Below are 19608 nucleotides of genomic sequence, written 5' to 3' on the forward strand. Positions count from 1 at the left end.
GTGCGACAGTCATGGCTAGAGCTTCATCTGAGCTGCGTATTCGCTGTCAAAGCACCATCTTGACTGTATCGCACCCCCATTTTTTTCTCGTGAACCCTTTTCCAAGCTATGGAATTCCAGCTTGAGGAACCTGTGCCGGAGCTTTTGTTCCTTTTCGGAGAATCCAGCAAACCCCCTCCTCGGAGAGCTTAGATTCTGATACGGGCGAGCTGAATACCGGGCAATCCTACCAAGGTCGTGGGGCGTCACAGATGCAGGCTTCCGGTTACACAGTGGCTGTCTTTGACACTAGGCTGAGGGCTAGCCAGTGGATGGATGCGTTTCTTCTCTTTTCCCCCAATCCATCCCCCATGCTTCCCCCTCCATCTGCAACGGCATTTCTGAAGAAATGGGTACGGGTGGCTGCTGCGGCGGTCGGTCGGGAGAGGGGGAAAAGGACCGCGTGGTACCAAATCCGGAGTGGTATTGTATTTCTTCTTCGATTGTTTATTGATCCTCCCTTTTCAGCAGGCGGGAGGGGGGGCCGATGTGCAAACATTAATAGCATCTGTATTTCGAAGACATATATCTCTGACTATAGCGAGTTGATATTTCCATTTCCTGCTGCGCTCTCTGTCTTTCCCTGCGCTCTCTGCCTCTCTGTCTTTGTGCTGTGTGTCTGAACATGGAACAACTTTTGATCTTGATGAAGTGTTTGGTATCCGGAGGAGCCATAGGGGCACAACTACTCGTAGCTGGATTTAGTGGCATCCTGTGTTCCCCATGTTCGTGCGTCGCTGGTACCATGTTCGTGACGGGCAGCCGGGATGATTGGCATCTTGAACGAGTATGGCACACAACAGACCACGTATGCACCCCAGGATTCCCATCCAGCGGGGACGTATGTACAGGACATGTTTTCCTTCCCGAGCACGTCCTGCCAAGGTCCAAAGCAAAGATGCCATCCTCTCCTCTCGGCACGTCATGCCAGGATCATAACTCGTCTCGTTACGACGGCCATCCATCCTCGATCCTTGGCCTGGCTAGTCTAGCAAGACGCGGCCCGGGGCGTGTCGCGCGGTGAGCCAATGGATTTCTCAACCAAGGCCCTTCACCGCCAGATGGGATGGGAGCACAGAGCTTCCGGACATCAAGCTCCTCCCGCCGGCGAATGAGGTGTTGACAGCAGAGTCCGGGGAGGATGACCCATGCTAGTACGGTCAATCTGTCTGGATCGACTTTTCTTGCAACGTCGTTCCTTTCCTTGGAGATGCTCGGGTACCTAGCAGAGCGGCGGGACGGGAGGAGCCTACCTACCTAGGACTTACGTGGAGCCATATGGGAGACGGCTCGTGTCGCAGGTGACCAGCTTTCCTCCATTTTTTTCTTCCTGGTCGGGCCCGCAGAGTTTGCTTCTGGGAGTAGGCACGCCTTTTTCCTTCTTCCGCGCGCACATACGCGCCTTGACGAGCGGGAGAGACCCGAGGGATGGGGCGGCAGATGGAGGAAAGAAGGAGGAGAAGAATCGTAGAACGCGTTCCGGCAGGATTTTTTTTTGTCACGCAAACAGGTTGTGAGATATCGGGCGGGACATCTGGACTAAGACCCCTTTTCCTCTCTCTATCTTCGCATTTGGAATCCTCAGTAATCTTGCTCTGTCTTTGCTGAGACGGACGGCCGGATCGGGTAAGCCCGTCTACGGAACTTTCCCAGGCCCTTCTCTTCCTTTTTTGACTCTGTGAGTATTCGTTCGTTTGATAGGCGATTACATGTGACGTGACGTGCTATCTTTTATGGAATTGCTTTGCAGATGAGCAGCATGCAGGTAGGATCAATGATGTGCTGGCCCCTCGGTACTGGAGGAGTCCAAGAGATGGACTTGTTACAATGGCCTAACTCGTCTGAGCCTGGTTCCATTTCGTCCAGCTCTCCTCATCCCCCCCGGACGATGGTGGACGATACCCGCCCCTGGAAGGAATGAGGGCAGGGGAGTGGGGGCGGCTGGAAAGCAACTCCAGCTTCTCCCCCCGGGACTTTGGTTCGTTCCTGATTACCCCGGATTCCCGGTCAAGTCGGATCACGACCCGGCTACCAGAACCATCCTCTGACAGGATAGTCCACCCACAAGCCCCCCCTTGGTTTCGTGTCATGGGACGAGCAGAAAATTTACTCGAATCTTGGAGATCTAGTGACGATCCGACACATTTCAGAACCAGACATGGTCCAGGTATGTTGAAACAACCCAGCCAAGAAAGCCAAAAAGAAAAAAGGAGAGAAGACACGGAGGGAACCGTTTTGAGCAGGAAACGGGACCAACAACTCACGTAAGAGGAGAAGTGAAGCACGCAACAAGTGGAGAAGAGGATTGCATCAGCCCAGTCAGTGTTATGCACAACACGGAGCATGCCAAGTCCTTCTCGAATCATTTCCACGGTTCGCCCGGAGGGAAGGTCATACAACCCAAGGCAGGGAATCGTTACGTGCGACCAGATAAGGATGACTTGCTTTCTTGGGTATAGCAAAGAGGGACCGGCGAAGAAGAAGGGGGGGATGAGAGACCGACCGAGATACAAGACCTACCCTCGGAACCGCATGCCTGTTCCATTCATCCTCCCGATACGGAACCCGGTATCACCCCCTCTCGAGCCGCCCGCCCCCCCCACGTATCAACTCTTTTGTACTCGTCGCTTGCGTGTCCTCCCGCTCTATCTTGAAGCAACCAACCGGGCCAGTCCAGGCCATTGGCATGCTAAACCTTGGTGTCGGCCATGTGTAACGCCAGGGACAAACCAAGCAATGTTGGGGATTCCATAGGATGCACGCGTGCTTGCTTTTTGCGCCCTCATCTTTGCTGCTTTCTTTGCGTGCTCCGCACACTTGCAGATGGTGTTGTCAGCAACGCGCGCGCCAGGACGGACCGTGGGAAGGACGAGAAGAGATACGGAGTAGGTAGGTAGTGTCAATGGTACAGTACAGGACAAAGCCGTCGAGCAATCGGCGAGACAAGCCGATAGGTCGAGCGGCTATGACCCTCTGGGCCTCTGGGGAAGCAAGGGTTCTTCTTGGCCCGGTTTGGGGCAGCGAACGACATCTGTCCGCTCGGTCGAGGCAGTTTCAATGACAAAGAGGTCCCGCACTGCTCCGTGTGTGATTGCATGTATATATAGCATATATAGCATAGCATGATATTTTAGACTTTGAGTCCGTCCTGACTACTAAAACGTCTCTTTTTTTTGGTTGGGGTTGGTAGTGCATGAACAATAAGTCTACTTATCTTGACCTTGCCTGGTATTAGGTAGGAATAGTCATCCTGTAGTCCACTGTAACTAAGTAGTTGATTACGTCTAGTAGTTGATTACGTCTTATCGTTCTCCATCTCGGCCTTCTCTGCGGGTTACGCACGACGGGCGACGTTTTAGCTCCGTCAAGGGAGAGACACACACGCTGCCTTTGGCTGCGAGAAGACGGAAAGAAAAAGGCCAAGATAGCGGCGTCAACCACACACGGCCGGTGGATCTAGACTCTTCGGGGGGGTGGGATGCCCAAGGTCTGACTGGTCCCCTGGTGGCTCGAAGGGGTCGTACTTTGTCTTATTCGAACCAGGATTGTGCCGTTGGGACCCGTCATCCGTTTCGATCGATATCGATCCTTGTCTCACGCTCTCTTGGGCATCTCTTGTTCTCTTGCTTGGATGGGCTAGCTGGAGCAAGCTCTCTCGCCTCGTGTATATCTGAGCTGCCCTTCCCGCCGCTCACACCTCTTCCCCCTTCATCTTGAATCACTTTCTTCACCAAAGAAGACTTGACGACCTCGTCCTTTTCAACCAAAGACCGTTGCTGCAACTGCCTACCCAGCTTGCTTTGATTTCGTCCTCCATCCAAGCTGCCCTGTCCATTACTATCCTGCTTTCGAATTCGCGGCGCAACATCATCAGATCCCAGCAGACCAGCCACCATGCCTTGCTACTGTGCGAACTACTATGTAGGTGCTCTTCCACCGTCGTCATGTCTATCTCGATTTCCTCGGGCTCGTTCGAACGATCATCCTCTCCCCAAACGCTAGCAGCGAGCTTTCAAGCTATCTCTGTCGATCTCTCTTCCCCAAAATCAAGCTCTCTCCTGTCAATCTGCTCATCACAAGTTCCCTGCTCGCCCTCCCTTATCAGCCACACCTTTGTCTGGCTCCTCTCTATCATTTGTCCGCCCAAGACAGCCCTCAGTAGGGCTGATGGAGGGCGAGGAAGCGGCCCACTCACCAATCGCCAAATGCCGAGACCTGCACGCCGATCAGGCATTGGAACTCTACGACAACTTGCACCCACCACCACCCACCACGCCATGTATCCTGCACCCATGCCTTGCATACCTACCTACAACATGCATACACACTGCACACACACTATCTTGCTCAACGACGGTGCTAACCTGGTTGCGTCCAAACAAAACAGGGCTCAATCAATTGCCACAACACCGTCAACCGATTCGGCGACCGGTGTAAGCTCTGCCTGGTAAGCGAAACCCTGCCACTTTTACTCCCTTCTGCCCACCATACCACACAACCGCACAACCGCCGCTCTAGACAACGCAACACGAACCCCCCAACAAGGCCTTGTGCATACACCGGCTGTCCGCTTCGGGAGGGGAGGGGGGTGGCCTTGTTCCACTTGCTCCCGAGCCGAGCCGCCCTCCCGGTGTATCACGAGAACGGGGGGCTCGAGACAGAGCCGAAAGGTTATACACGGGGAGACGAGAAAAAATGAAATATGATTTGTTTCTCTTTATATGCCTTTGGGAAAGGAGGGGGGACACATGCTTACGTTGGGCACGCATACAGGCACTCAAGAGCGGCGCGTCCCTCAGCGACGGCCTGCTTCCCGAGCACGAGCAGTGGGTGACCTCGACCCGGGGCGAGGAGCCGCGCATGGAGAGGTTCTCGAGGGCCAGGCCTGACCTCATGGGCAGGTCGGTCCGGATGGAGTCGAGGCTCGGCCACTGAGCCTTTCCCCCCCCCCATCGCCCCCCCTTTCGGCTCAAGGTCGGGAGAAACGGCGAGCATTTGGACGACGGGACAGCACTCGTTCCGACCCCCTCCCCCTCCTCCTTCCATGTAACAACGGGGGAGGGTTAACTAGGCGAAAGCAAAGAAGTGGGCAGGAACTGTAACAACAAGACGGATTGGGGGGAGTACGGCACACAAAACAAGGCGCAAATTAATCATTTGATGAACGGGAGGGAAAAGGGAAGAGGGAAAACGCTCCCGAATTATGACCAACTAAGAATGTATGGGAAGACTTGATGGGAACAATGAGCGAAAAGCTCTTCAGGTTGGAAAAGGAGTTTAATGCTTGCTGGTTGCACACACATCTGTGGTATTTTCCCTACATAGCCTGCGTGTATATATATAAGGTAGTTATGACATGAATCACCCAATGCAAACCGATTCTAATCCGATATATACCGCGTCCACGTAGATCGGGGTGGTGAAAAGCATAGAAAACTCCTCCTACGTGGTTAAAACAAATTCCCGTAACCGATATGACATGCCTTCCAAAATTCAAAATGCCGTGCTCAAGAAATCCAACATATCGTACGTAACTCTTGTCATCCGCCAACCATTCACCGACGCGTTGCAACCTTCAATACAGCCGGCGCTGGTAGTATATCGGCTTGTCGCCCTCTGCCAGCTTCCGGATCTCCTCGCGGATGCGCCGCCGTCTTTCCGCGCTGCTGATCGGTTTCTCCTCCTCGCTGCCGTCTTTGCCGTCACCCTTGGACGCCTGTTTCTGCTTCTTCTTCTTCTTCTTCTTTTGTGCCGCCTTGGCCGTCGTTGTCGTCGTCGTCTTCTGCCGCGCCTTCCCGGCGTCTGCCTCTCGCGCCTCCCGCTCCTCGGCCTCTATCTTGCGCAGCTTCTCCTGCGCTTCCTGCTGCGCCGCCGTGGCCTCCCCGCGCAGCACCTCCTCCTCCGCCCCCTCGTCCTTCTTGCGCAGTTCCGGCACGCTCTGCTTCACCTCGACGAGGACTTGCTCCTTTTGCTGCTGCTGCTGCGGCTCTTGCTGCGCCGCCGCCGCCTGGGCGCCGGCGAACAGGTCCTCGCCGTCGTTGTTGCTGTTGCCGTCGAGGACGATGATGGTCCCGTCGGGCAGCTCGGTCGTCTGGATCTTGAAGCGGTCCGGCAGGAAGATCTTGGGCGAGGGCTTGGGCGGCTCGCGGATGGCGGCGCGGAGGGTGCGCAGGGTGCGCTGCTGGATGAAGTAGCCCGAGAGGAAGAGGGCGACGGTGCAGCAGACGACTATCGGTCGAGGGGGGGGGGCAGGCAACCAGGTGAGGTTAGTAACGAGTTATCAGCCCCAAGGCAGGTAGGTAAATGATCTTGAGATCTCAAGTCAAATGCGGGAGAGCGCTCTTGGCTGGAATGGGAAAGAAACGTACCGACTCCACAGGACACGGCTACCGACACTTGTGAGGATGTGAGCAGCATTCTTTCTATCTGTCTAGGACGGGGCGGCCCGTCATGTAAATTCTTTGATATAATATAGCAAGCCGGTGAAATGTAAGTGCTCTTGCAAATGGGTATTTGGAGGTTGTTCTGTCTTGTGTTTCAAGAAATACAGATGCCTTTTAGTGGTATGACGTTGCCATGCTTGCGATACGAGGTCATTACCATATACTCAGCTCTGTGCCTTGGAATCTCCCATGTAAGAGGGGTGTTTACTTGGCTGACCCAGCAACTATCGATAATGCAGTTCACCCCCTGGTCGGTCCTAATCGATAAGCTCCCCAGCCGGCTGTGCGACACCCAAAAAATGCCCACCCGCTTTTTTGATAGAACCTCAATCGCAAGCGACCACCACAACAACCTTTGACATGCGACAACGAGCATAGCTCCCAAACTACCCAGACAACGTAATTGATAGAAGTTGTCTCTAGCCGCCAAAAGTATACCTCTCAACTGAATCTCGGCGCAGCCCATTTCAGGACGAACGGATGCCCTAGACCCGTGACTCGAAGAAGCATCCTCCCCACCCACCCGCACCGCGATACATCCTTCAACCCTAGAAGAAGAGACACACACAGCACCCGACCGGCACCATGAGCCGCAGAAGCATGCACCACGCGGCCGACGAGCGGCGCTTCCTCGACGAGCGGGGCACCTCGGCGGCCCTGGCCCCCAACGGCCTCAACCCGGCCACCATCATGGAGAAGGCCGTGCGGGAGCGCATCGTCGACTCGTACTTCTGGAAGGAGCAGTGCTTCGCCGTCAACGAGGCCGACCTCGTCGACCGCGTCGTCGACCACGTGCGCCACGTCGGCGGCGTGGCCGGCGAGTCCCAGCGGCCGACGCCCTTCCTGTGCCTCGCGCTCAAGATGCTCATCCTCGCGCCCGCCGACGACGTCCTCGCCGCCTACCTGCGCCGCGGCGGCGAGCGCTTCAAGTACCTGCGCGCCCTGGCGGCCTTCTACGTCCGGCTGACGAGGCCCGCCGCCGAGGTCTACCGGACGCTGGAGCCGCTGCTCGAGGACAGGAGGAAGCTGCGCAGGAAGGGCCGGGCGGGCACGACGCTGACGTACGTGGACGAGTTCGTGGACGACCTGCTGGTGAAAGACCGCGTGTGCGCGACGAGCCTGTGGAAGATGCCGGCGAGGGAGGTGCTGGAGGATCTGGATGTGCTGGAGCCGCGGGTCAGTCCGCTGGGGGATATCGAGGAGCTGTTGGAGGAGGAGGAGGAGGAAGAGGAGAATGAGGGGATGGAGGAGGACGAAAGGGAGCGGGAACGGGAGGATAGGGAAGAGAGGCGAGAGAACGGGAGGTATTCCAGCTCGAGGGATTCGTCGCCGCGGAGGAGTCGTGAGAGGGATGAGATGGACGTGGATAGCAGGAGAGATGATAGGTCGGATGGAGAGCTTAGTCCTTGAGAGGCGCGGAATCCCCGAGACAAAGATTAAATAAAAAGGATCCTGAAGGGGGGCCCCTGCGCCGAGGGAGGGATTTCCCAGGAGCTCAGGAGCCCAGGAGCCCTTATAGGTCAGGTTAACGCAGTCCGCTGTCGGGGAGGAAAAGACGATTGGAAAATTTGGCAACATGGTCAGATTGGTTCATTGGGAGAATTAAAGTTGCAAAGGCAGGCCGAGGAGGACCCGAGTTCGATTCCCGATGACAGCAAATTTATCGACAACACAGACCACTACTCGACGACAGTGCGATCCTGTGCGGCAGCAAAATCCCAACCCGGGATTTTCGTAGCAGACTCCCCTCCGGGTGAGTCTGCGAGCTTTTTGCCGCCCATGACGAACTTCTTTGCCCTTTCTTTTCATCCTTCTGGCCGCTGGAGATCGAACCCCCTGAGCAACCAGATCTGACCAGCATGGGGCCATCTCGCGACAAACTGTGAGAGAAGCATACACGCCGAACTTGGGGGTCGTTGCGAGCTATCCTACAAAAGGTCAAATGGTGGGATCCGGTCGCATTTAGAGACCGGTCTACATTCTATGTTACAGATAGTACAGATCTAGATCGAGGGATACAGATCCCACTATATATAGTACATAGTCGCCAGTTCCTCGCCACTATGGATCTACAGCGGCCGCTGAGCCGTTCAGTGGTCGGAGCGGCTGGTGTGGCGAGACACAAGCAGGTCTTGCGCTACGCCTGAACACAATAAAAGAGTCACTGCATTCTCAAGGGGTGCTCTCCTCTCGGCTCTCTTATCCCTTCATCGCCTGCACAAGTGTCTGCGCCGTGTCCAGCAGCCGCGCATCATCCCAGAACTGCCCGATGAGCTGCATGCCGATAGGCAACTCTGACTCCCTGCCGGGCATCGGGACGCTAATCGCCGGCAGGCCGGCCAGGCTAGCCGGCACCGTAAACACGTCGTTCATGTAGGCGTCCAGCGGCGTCGCCCTCCGGACCTCGTCCGCCGTCGGCGGCGGCGTCGGCGCGGTCGGGCACACGAGGAAGTCGACCTGCGGCGGGCCGCGCTTGTCGTCCAGCGCCACGCCCTCGGGCAGGTCCGTCAGGTCGAACTGCTGCTGCTGCCCCCCCTCCTCGCCGCCGCCGCCGTCCAGCAGCGGGTTGCCCAGGCAGAAGGCGCGGTCAAAGTCGCGCCGCACGAGGCGCCGCACCCTCTGCGCCTGGATGAAGTAGTTGTCGATGGCCTCGGAGCTCAGCGTGTACGAGCCGAGCAGGATGCGCCGCCTGACCTCGTCGCCGAACCCGGCGCCGCGCGCGGCCGAGTAGAGCACGTCCCCGGCGCCGTCGGCGGCGCCCGAGGGGTCGCGCGAGCCGTAGCGCACGCCGTCGTACTTGGCGAGGTTGGAGGACGCCTCGGCCGGGGCGATGACGTAGTACGCCGAGAGGGCGTGCCTGGTCGTCGGCAGGGCGACGGGGACGACGCGCGCGCCGAGGCGTCGCAGCTGGTCTAGGGTGGTCTGCCATGCCGCTTTGACGAGGGGGCTGAGCTCCTCGATGTTGTACTCTAGCGGGACGCCGAAGGTCAGGCGCTTGAAGCTGGTCAGCGCCGCCCCTGATGATGGCTCCGAGGTAGCACCCGCAGCGCTGTATCCTTCTCTGACAGCGGCGCACCGCTTCCTCGTGCTGTCGGACAGGCTGGTAGGGTCGTTGGGGTCGTTCTCGCGCCACATGCCGCCCCGGACCAGCAGCCGCGAGATCTGACCGACATCCCTGGCCAGCAGGCCGACCGTGTCGAGGCTGTTGGCGTACGGCACGACGCCGAAGCGCGACACCATGCCGTAGCTGGGCTTGAAGCCCACGGTGCCCGTGTAGGCCGCGGGCAGCCGCACGCTGCCGCCCGTGTCGGTCCCCAGCGCGACGTCGGCGTCGCCCCTCGCCACGGCGACCGCGCTACCGCCCGAGCTCCCGCCCGGCGAGCGCGCCGGGTCCGGGAAGCCGGGCACGGGCCGGCCGGGGCTAGGGACGGCCGAGTTGGCGCTGTGCGAGCCCATGCCGAACTCGTCGAGGTTGGTCTTGCCGACGAGCACGGCGCCGCGGCGGCGCAGCTGCGCGACCACGGTGGCCTCGAAGGGGGAGGTGTAGTTGCGCAGGCCGGCCGAGGCGCACGTCGTCGGCTCGTTCAGCGTGGCGATGTTGTCCTTGACCGCGAGGGTGAAGGGCGGGAAGCCATCTTGGGCAGCTTGAGCGCCGTCAGCATCGGCGTCGGGTTGTGTCGTCGTCGTCGTTTTCGTCGTCGGGCTTTCTGTGATGAAGTGGTTCGAGGTTGGCGACGACGACGCAAGTCGTCGAACGGGTGCGTGGCGCTGCGGAGTTACCGAGCTCCAGGTAAAGGAGAGGAGCCTACGTGACGGGCGCAGGCTCTGAAGCCTACAGGCCTTGAGCGACATGTAGTGTTCCAAGCCGCGTTCTCGGGGCAAGTTGACGCAATTGGGTTGGGAAGGTTAGGTTGCATCAATGAAAATGATGCACGATAAAAGCTGCGATAAGATATCACGATGGAGCCGGAGCTTGCAACAATCGCAACGTTTCGCAGCCTTACATAATCGCTTGCCTCTTGCGCCCACGATACTCGTTCACATCGACCCATGGCATGTCTATTTTGCGACATTATGATAATTGGATTAGGTATGGAAATTCTATCTTTGGTATCGTAGAAAGCAACGCGAACTCCTTGCCGTGCATTGATGTTGTACAACCAACCAAACGCAAACACTAGCCTTCAACATGGTAGCCGAGATGGTGGGCTCACTTGTGGCCCTGCAGATGCCACTCAAAGATTTTCTCAAAGAGCTGTTTACCGTTTCCAATCATGGTCTCTCCGTGGCACGGGATGATGGTCTCAAAGTCCCACTTGTTGATCCTCTGCACGCTGTCGTTGAAGCCCGGCCTGTCGGAGCGGCTCATGAGATACCACAGCATCCTCTTGGTGCCCTTGGCCTCCCCTTCGGTGTTCTGGAGGCTCTGGAACAGCCTGTCCGCAAAGCCGGACTTCTGTCGCTCAGCCTCGGGCACCTTGGAGTATTGCTCGGTGGCCGGCAGATTGAACATGAGATCGGCCTGGATGAGGATCTTCTCGGGCTTGTAGAAGAAGACGAGCTCCTTGTTGGGATGGGCGTCGACGAACTCGTACTCAAAGTCGGCATCAAAGTCTGGGGCGATCGTAGTCTCCCGCTTCTTGGACGCCTCGAAAACCTTGAAGAACTCCTCCTTGCCCACCTTCTCGTCGTCCTGCTTGGCGCGCTTCTCCGGCAGACCGGTGGGGCCGATGATGCGCGCCTCTGGGAAGGCCTTGACCCACTCGCTGATGAAGATATGGTGCTCCATGTCCGGCGCGATGATGTAGCGCACAGTTGAGCCCAGTTGCGGTAGCTTCTCCCGCACCTCGGGGGTCAAAGCGACCGGCGAGAAGACGGCCAGCTCGCCTGATGAGAGCCGCACTGTAGGGGGGTAACCTGCATCAGAACATGGGTCTACACTAAATTTGGGGAAATCATTGCTCACCGATGGTGGCTCGGCCGCCAATCTTGATCGTGCCGAAGCGAGAGAAAGGGACGGATAGGGTCGTTACATTCGGCGAGATCTCCCGAATGACCATCACATCGGATGGGTTCTGCGGGATGAGCTTGGACGACATGCTGGAGTAGAGATGCTGTCGGTGGTAGAAGGAGAATGCGCCGATGGTGACGATGCCAAGGACTAGGCCGGTGCCTGCGAAAGAAGATCCAAGGGGGGTATGAGGTGCGCTCTCGTGGATAAGGTGCTGTGCACGCAGACGCGAAGACCTTGTATGAAAGCCTCTTCTCCGCGATGCGAACCTTGTCGTAAATGAAAACCCGCGAGGTTTGGCAACGGTTTCACCCAGTAAACGTCGAGAGACCTTGTAGAATCGTCAGCAGTCATTCATGCACCAGGTGCAGCCAATCCTCTTACAGCACTGATGTCACCTACAGATGATGCGGTTGTGCTCGTGAATTTCAGCGCAGATATTTGCGATTTGGGGATGGACATCACGACTCGCGTTTGAGTGCAAAGAGGAGGCGAGGAAATGGGGTTTTATAAGAAAAAGAGCCGTCAAGAGGGTTGACGACTCGACGACTCATGATGCGATAAGTAATGTACAAGTACCTGGTAATGCGATGATGCATCCACAATTGGCACACGGTCTCGGGGGTCGCGGGGCGGCGCAATGGTCAAGATTTGGAATCGTGCTCTTTTTTCCCAGTGGTCGATCCACAGCAACCAGAGCTGGTGTTGGCGCATCGAGCTCCAGCCAGGCGGACCAATTCATTACATCATGCCGCTTGGGGGGCCCAGATACGCTGTTTTCAGCGGGCCCCAGGCATGCTGTAGTCGGTGTCGGGGTCCTCCAAGGCGCCGTGTGGGCTGTGGATCAACCAATTGCTCGGAATTTGAGTTTTAAACCTCGGCACCTCCATTCAGTTTGTAAGCAAGGTTCGGAGCCGACACTACAGTGATGAGTTTGCACCGCCTCGTTCACTCTTTTGCATCCAAGGTGGCCTGGCAAGAAGGTGAGAGTGGTTCTCGGGATCTCATTAGGAGGCAGCTCAATGGTAACAATGCGTATCCTTGCTCTCGGACCTGCGAGTCTATCTCACTCCATAAAACCGATGGAACTGATGGATGTTCAACTACTTAACTACTTCTGTAGCGGCCTGTCAACTTGACCATCACTAACCTGAACGGGGCACCGGCGCTGTATTTTTCTTTCTTAATTGGACATTGAAGCATTGAGAGCTCTGTCTCTGGCTTGATTCTATATAGTTGATTGTTGATAAGTAACTGTATCTATGAAAGTATACAGCTAGTACGCTCATGACTGTGGCTAGATAGGTCGTGGAAAGAAGCGGATGGGCTTAACGGCTTTCCTGTTGGTTTTACCCACTCCTCTACCTATTTCAGTCTCGTTTTAAGTATATGCATTTTTGCTCCAGGAAGAAGCGCTCATGAGCTGCATGAGTTGAACATGAAGTCTCAAGTGCTTAGTGTAGTGTAAGAGTGGATGTTAGAACGTTTCCGGGTGGAGCCCGGCAGATACGGCCTTCATGCCGGATAGAACTCGGGAGCTAAGCCAACAACAAGCACAGTTGCTGGCTCTTTCTGGGATTGTTCCCAAAGTGTGGAGGATCTGCTCTTGGACTTAAGGGTAAGTATTGAGCGGATGATTTCTTACACGCATTGCCGGTTGTATTGGATTATCCCACATCTTAGAACGTCGGCAGAGATCCACAGGTCTAATGAGAACAGTTCCTCTTTGATCTGGACTCTAAGCAGGTTCGCGGGAGCCGGTTAACCGTAGATATAACCCGAGCCGATCTACAGTGAACCAGCTCTCGCTGTGCTGCAGCAAGTCTGCACGCACGGTTGGATGTTGCACCGGATTACAGGTAGCAGAAACAAGCTTTCTCCACCCGAGTCTAGAGGTACTCCACTCGATGAGGCGGGCTGCCTTTACGAAATACGGTCATTGACAGCAGCCTCGGGCCAATAGCACCACACTTCACTTCTCGCCCATCGCCCAATCGAGCAACCCAGGCAGAGCCCAAGGCCGACAACGTAACGTATAATACTGTGCGTTCTAGTCGTAACGCCATTACGTTGATCTGTGGAAATCTGGTTTTGTTCAGAGAAGACTCAGCCCTCGACGTCGATCTCGCATTCCTCGCATTGGACATCGTCGTCTCTAATATCGGTGCTTAAATAGCCGCCGGGAAACAACCCGACAAGGCCTCGTGTTAGTCCCCTCACCCTCCGCCAAGACAAAAGAGTCCAGAGTTGCACAATCCTGCCCTTTTGTCAATGGTTTTCTCCTTGAGTCAAGTATATCAGCACACCATGCTCACCCTATCTCAGGTCTATAAGTCTCCCTCCGCCTTCCTCTGTGCCCTCCTGGCAGCCGGAGTGTCCCTGGCAGATGTTCGCCCCGGGAGCAGCTGCGATCCTCTTTGCAAGTCAGTGCCGGGCAGCGCAGGTTGGCCCTCGACCGAGACTTGGGCCAGCCTCAATGAGTCAACTGGGGGACGACTGCTGCGACCGTCTCCTCCAGGAGCTGTCTGCCATTCCGGACAGCCCACCTTCGACAACGCAACCTGCCGAGGCGTCCAAGCCGGCTGGACCTCCTACGAATTCCACGACGCAGACCCCGTCTCCGTCGACTGGAACCAATACAGCAATGACTCCTGTCTTCCTGACCCGCATTATCCGTGCAGCGGTGAGGGATATCCTGTCTTCGTCATAAATGCGACCACTGCCGAGCATGTCAAGCTTGGGGTCGACTTTGGTAAGCACATTGAGACCAAGTAAGTGAGTGAGCAGTCTGTGTCTAATATCTGCGTCTAGCAAGGGAGCACCATATCCGTCTCATCGTCAAGTCCAGTGGCCATGACTTCATCGGCCGGTCCATCGCTCCCAATTCACTGTCGATATGGACTCATCACATGACGGGCTTGCAGACGCACGAAGGTTTCCAGCCCAAGTCCTGCAAAGTGACCATCGATGGCGGGGCGGTCACGGCAGGGGCTGGGTCGGCGATGGCCGAACTGTACGGCGCTCTGGGTTCGATCAATCGAACAGTCATCGGCGGAGGAGGAAAGACGGTCAGCCTTGGCGGATATCTCACCGGAGCCGGCCACTCCCTGCTCAGCAGCCGCTATGGCCTTGCCACCGATCAGGTCCTCGAGATGGAGGTTGTGACGCCAAAAGGCGAGATCCTAACCATTAATGAGTGCAGCCATCAAGACCTCTTCTGGGCCATGCGAGGGGTGAGTAGTCGGACACCCTCTGCACCCTTGACCTTGACCGGAGCACTGATATCTCGAAATGAAAGGGCGGCGGTTCTACCTTTGCGATCATGACCTCTGTGACGGTGAAGACCTTTCCGTCACCTCGGCTGGCTTGCGGCGACATCATCGTCGCAACAGATGCCAACTCCTTTGCTGCCAAGAGCGTCCCTGATCTCGCGGCATATGTCGTCAGCCAGTTTCCAGACCTCGGAGACGCGGGGATGTCAGGATACTCATATATCTTGCGAGACTTCCCCAATCCGTACGACCCGAGCAGTGGTTCGGTAGCCGGATTCTACGCCAGCATGTGTATCCAAGATACGCAGGACACCACGGAGTTTCTCACGCTGTGGAATCCGATCTTCAAGCACATCAACGAGACATGGCCGGGCTTCTCGATCGTCCCAAACTTGGCAAACTTCACCTCTTTCTCCGGCTGGTACGCGGTCAACTACGACAAGTCGACGACGGGCACCGATTCTTACGTCGGGAGCCGGCTGCTGGACAAGAAGGCTCTCACCAGCAATGTCACCGCTCTTGCAGCTGCCCTAGACCGGCTCTCGAGCGGCGGAACCGCCACGGCGTTCCTGGTCAGCGGGAAAGGTGTCATGGATGCGAAGCCGCGAGGTGGCGGAGACGCGGTCAATCCCGCCTGGAGGAAGGCATACGTCCACTCGAGTATGTGTCACTGTCCACTGTGTTGCGCAGCTGTCACTGACACAAAACGCCCTAGCCTTCGGTGTCGAATTTGAGCCGCTCAACGCCTCGGCCAAGGCTGAGGCGCTTCAGAAGATAAACTACATGCTGGAGCCCATGCGGGAGCTGGCTCCAGACATGGGGGCTTATATGAACGAGGTCTGTTGCAGGGTCCCTGGCCTCCCTTTAAGCTTGAATGTACTGCTAATCCAGATGTATTGCAGGCCAACCCCGAGGAGCCCGACTGGCAGCACCAGTTCTGGGGTGACCACTACGGGCGCCTGGTCGAAATCAAGCGAGATGTTGATCCCCAGGACGTGCTCTGGTGTACGCCATGCGTGGGCAATGAGCGCTGGAAGGAGCACGACGGCATGCTCTGTCGGGTGTGAAAGTACTCTTCAACTGGGATGCCTCGGGCCCAACCTATCGAGTAGAGTAGTTTATATGTTAGACACTTAACTTGGGTACGCGATGCTACCTTGAAACACACAGAATCGACCAACACTTCATTCTTTGATAAGAAGTACTTCTAGCCGTTGAAGACCATGAGTTGTACAGTGCACGCGTGCCCTGTGGTGCCAGCAAATTGTCTGGGCGGTTCCTACCCCTGGAACCTTGATGGCTAGGCTTCCACAACCCCTGCTAGCGGCAAGCTTATCCATTGGTGCGGCCGCTATCCGCCCTGTAAATTGCGTCACCCGGGAGCTTTTAGCGCTTGTTTGAGCTTCCCCATGCCACCCCATCAGATGAACTCGCAGGTGACTCCTCGAGATCAACAACAACCGAGACGATCTTCTTATCAAAGGGGAGGGGAAGTTAGTATTTCTTCTACACTTCATCATTATTTTGAATCTGAAGAAGGATATTTCTCACCACATACTCCTGCCTAGTGATTGTTGGTCGATATGAGAACGGGAATCGCCTTGCTCGGCGCTGCCGCGTCGCTGTCGAGGGCGATGCAGCCCAACGCCGCAGAGCCCGTGCCGGCACCAATGCGGGACCTGCAATGGGGCCAGCTCAACTTCCTCCACACGACAGATACGCACGGCTGGCACGGCGGGCATCTGCAAGAGTGAGTGCGCCTCCTCGACACGGCATTGCCAAGTCTTGGTTCTTTGCTGACAACGGCGTCGTTCAGATCCCAGTACTCTGCCGACTGGGGTGACTATGTCTCCTTCGCCGCGCACATGCGGAAGCGCGCGGATGACGAGGGCCGGGATCTGCTTCTGGTCGACACGGGCGATCGGGTAGAGGGGAATGGGCTGTACGATTCATCGAGCCCAAAGGGCAAATATACCTACGACATCTTCAAGGAGCAGGATATCGACATCATCTGCACGGGCAACCACGAGCTCTACCACAGACATACCGCCGATGCCGAGCGCGACCAGACGGTGCCCAACTTCGGTGGCAAGTACATCGCGTCAAACTTGGACTATATCGAGCCGAACACGGGCAAGCAGGTGCCCATGGCACAGAGGTACACCAAGTTCAAGACCAAGAACCAGAATATTACTATCGTGGCCTTTGGCTTCCTGTTCGACTTCACGGGTAACGCGAACAACACCGTGGTGAAGCCAGTCGAGGGCGTAGTCAAGGAGGACTGGTTCCAGCAGGCGATACGGGAGAAGCCAGACATATTCGTCGTGATCGGCCACGTGGGCGTTCAGATGGACGAGTTCAAAGCCATCTTCGATGCGATCAGGACCCAGAACTGGTTCACGCCCATCGCCTTCTTCGGCGGCCATGCCCACGTCCGCGATGCGACCAAATATGACGCAAAGGCGTTTGCCATGGCCAGCGGGCGCTACTTTGAGACGATAGGGTGGATGTCGGTCGACGGCATCGACAAGAAGAGCAAGAAGGGAGGTGACGTCTCGACTCAGGCGTCGGTCAAATTCCAGAGGAGATACATTGACAACAACCTCCTCGGCCTGTACCACCACACCGGTCTCAACGAGACGACCTTCCCGACCGACCACGGCCGCAAGGTGACCGACATGATTGCCAAGGCTCGCAAAGCCCTGGACCTGGACAAGACATACGGCTGTGCGCCGCAGGACTACTGGATGTCCAGGGCGCCGTTCCCGAGCAACGAGAGCATCTACACCTGGCTGGAGACGCAGGTATTGCCGGACGTCACGGTCAACAAGACGCGCAAACACGTGCCGCGCCTTTCCATCCTCAACACTGGCACCATCCGCTTCGACATCTTCGAGGGGCCCTTCACCGTGGACACGACGTACATCATCTCGCCATTCACCAGCGGTCTGAACTACGTGCCTGACGTGCCTTACTTCATCGCCAAGAAGGTCATCACCATCCTCAACGCGGGAGGTCCCATCTTCGAGGGCAGCGGGCTCGACTCGCGGTTCCTGACGAGCCCAGAGCAGTGGTATAGGAAAGGGCCACGAGTGGCCTCCGGCCATGGTGAGGGCAAGGGCATGCTCCTGGAGTCCACCGAACAAAAGCCGCTCGGCGACGACGACGATGCCAAGAGGCCGAAGCTGGTCAGCGGCTACACCACCGAGGACGATATCGGCGACGACGGCGACGACGCGGAGCACGAGGCCATCAGCTTCTACAACGTGCCCAACTGCATCCAGGCCGAGATTGATTTCCCCGAGGGCGGCGAGGAGCCGGAGAAGGTGGACGTCGTCTTTGGCGACTTCATCACTCCCTGGGTCGTCCTGGCGCTCAAGTTTAGCGGCGGTGACTACAGCGAGAAGGACGTGGCGAGGTATATGGAAGGCTCGTTCACGGAGGCGATGGCGGGGTGGATCAAGGACAACTGGAAGTGCTAGGATGCATGTGGGGATATGCAAAAATGAGGTCCAGAGATGATCAGCACATAACGATTTTATACATACCTATATATGACACATATAAGAGTTTATTTTTCATGACTTTCCGCCTGGCCTGTTTGATGATATAGCGACCTGCCATGGCCCATCTGCCCCCTTTTCTAGTGATTTCTTTTCCAACCTGAGCATCATGTGTCGAAGGGTTGGGGGGGTGCACGATATGCGGAAGTGAAACCTAACCAGATCCCGCGAAAACAGAACGAAACTGCGCCGTAAAACGCCTACCCATGCTCGCACGACTCCCCTCTACACGCTTAGAACTGGTCCAGCAACCTCCGTTTCCTCCTCTCGATCAGCTCCTGCTGCACCTCCTCCACCGTCGGCAGCTCCCACGCCCCGCCGTCGCCCACGTCGCCGGGCAGCGGCTCCCAGCCGGGCGGCGGTTCCCTGCCGGCGGCGCTCGAGCCGAGGTTGTCCGCCGCCTCCTTCTCCTTGGCGAGCTCGTAGGCCAGCAGCGCGTCGTCCTCCTCGTCGGGGCTGTAGCCGTAGTAGGCGGCGTTGACCTGCTTGCGCAGGTCGTCGCGCGCCTCGAGCGGCTTCTCTTCCGACCGCGACTTTGCCGCCGCCTCGAAGAGCTCCTTGACGCCTGGTAGTTCGCGGGCACGGCCGAAGTATCTGTAGGGTAAGCAGCAAGGTAAAGGTCAGCAGTCTGTAGGAAGGAAGAAAGGGGCGCATCCCAGCGAATGCGGGTAAAGCGGAACAAGCAGAGAGAGGTGGAAGTAACAACAATATATAACGTACTTGTATCCCTTCCCGCCGCCGCCGCCGGGGATCTCGCGCCCGCTCTCGTCGTACATCCGCGCGCCGCCGCGCATGAAGTTGGGCCCGCCGAGGTTGCGGATCTGGACCTCCCACATGTGCTTCTCGCGCATGAGCTTGTTGATCTCGTCGTTGAGGTCGCGGACCTGGTAGTCGCTGAGGGCCGGGTCCTGGATCTTGGACACCTTGCGCGAGATCTCCTTCAGGACCTGGCCCCGCCACCGCTCGCAGTTGGGCACCGAGTCCTGCTCCGTGATGCCGCGGGGCCGGCGGGAGCGGCCGGCGTCGATGATGCCCAGATCCGCGGCCTGGGCCTCGCGGAAGCGGAAGAGCATCGACTGGGCCTTTTCCGAGTTTCGCGCCTGCGGAGGGGAGAAACATGGCAGGTTAGCAACGGGCGGGTGGGATACGGGGTCCGGGCTGGGGTTGAGGGAGGAGTTGTGTCTGGCGTACCATTTTGCCGGTGTGCGATCGGAGGGTATCGCGGCTTGCGAATGGGTTGAGCACTCGTGGAGTAGAGCAAGTCTGCTGGGCGTTGGTTG

The 19608-nt window shown here is 57.2% G+C and overlaps 7 protein-coding genes across 7 annotated transcripts; 3 read left to right on the forward strand and 4 right to left on the reverse strand.

Annotated features, from left to right (window-relative positions):
• Positions 1 to 5614: 5614 nt before the first annotated feature.
• Positions 5615 to 6456, reverse strand: E0L32_008374 (uncharacterized protein; the record flags this gene model as incomplete). The annotated part of the gene is made up of 2 exons (XM_031143221.1): positions 5615 to 6267; positions 6408 to 6456. 2 exons carry the CDS (start codon positions 6454 to 6456, stop codon positions 5615 to 5617), a joined length of 702 nt encoding a protein of 233 aa, XP_030992351.1.
• A 611-nt stretch (positions 6457 to 7067) lies between these two features.
• On the forward strand, positions 7068 to 7892 carry E0L32_008375 (uncharacterized protein; the record flags this gene model as incomplete). Its single annotated transcript, XM_031143222.1, has 1 exon — positions 7068 to 7892. One exon carries the CDS (start codon positions 7068 to 7070, stop codon positions 7890 to 7892), a length of 825 nt encoding a protein of 274 aa, XP_030992352.1.
• A 789-nt stretch (positions 7893 to 8681) lies between these two features.
• Positions 8682 to 10555, reverse strand: E0L32_008376 (uncharacterized protein; the record flags this gene model as incomplete). Its single annotated transcript, XM_031143223.1, has 2 exons — positions 8682 to 10250; positions 10487 to 10555. 2 exons carry the CDS (start codon positions 10553 to 10555, stop codon positions 8682 to 8684), a joined length of 1638 nt encoding a protein of 545 aa, XP_030992353.1.
• A 137-nt stretch (positions 10556 to 10692) lies between these two features.
• Positions 10693 to 11955, reverse strand: E0L32_008377 (uncharacterized protein; the record flags this gene model as incomplete). The annotated part of the gene is made up of 3 exons (XM_031143224.1): positions 10693 to 11399; positions 11449 to 11824; positions 11878 to 11955. The coding sequence occupies 3 exons, from the start codon at positions 11953 to 11955 to the stop codon at positions 10693 to 10695; spliced, it is 1161 nt and encodes a 386-aa protein (XP_030992354.1).
• A 1845-nt stretch (positions 11956 to 13800) lies between these two features.
• Positions 13801 to 15832, forward strand: E0L32_008378 (uncharacterized protein; the record flags this gene model as incomplete). The annotated part of the gene is made up of 5 exons (XM_031143225.1): positions 13801 to 14245; positions 14305 to 14726; positions 14792 to 15425; positions 15481 to 15602; positions 15668 to 15832. 5 exons carry the CDS (start codon positions 13801 to 13803, stop codon positions 15830 to 15832), a joined length of 1788 nt encoding a protein of 595 aa, XP_030992355.1.
• A 516-nt stretch (positions 15833 to 16348) lies between these two features.
• Positions 16349 to 18247, forward strand: E0L32_008379 (uncharacterized protein; the record flags this gene model as incomplete). The annotated part of the gene is made up of 2 exons (XM_031143226.1): positions 16349 to 16515; positions 16582 to 18247. The coding sequence occupies 2 exons, from the start codon at positions 16349 to 16351 to the stop codon at positions 18245 to 18247; spliced, it is 1833 nt and encodes a 610-aa protein (XP_030992356.1).
• A 314-nt stretch (positions 18248 to 18561) lies between these two features.
• Positions 18562 to 19522, reverse strand: E0L32_008380 (uncharacterized protein; the record flags this gene model as incomplete). Its single annotated transcript, XM_031143229.1, has 3 exons — positions 18562 to 18922; positions 19049 to 19428; positions 19520 to 19522. 3 exons carry the CDS (start codon positions 19520 to 19522, stop codon positions 18562 to 18564), a joined length of 744 nt encoding a protein of 247 aa, XP_030992357.1.
• Positions 19523 to 19608: the final 86 nt, after the last annotated feature.

The sequence above is a fragment of the Thyridium curvatum genome (assembly GCF_004353045.1).
Source record: "Thyridium curvatum strain D216 chromosome Unknown NODE_55_length_292940_cov_83.935894, whole genome shotgun sequence".
Lineage (NCBI taxonomy): Eukaryota > Fungi > Ascomycota > Sordariomycetes > Thyridiales > Thyridiaceae > Thyridium > Thyridium curvatum.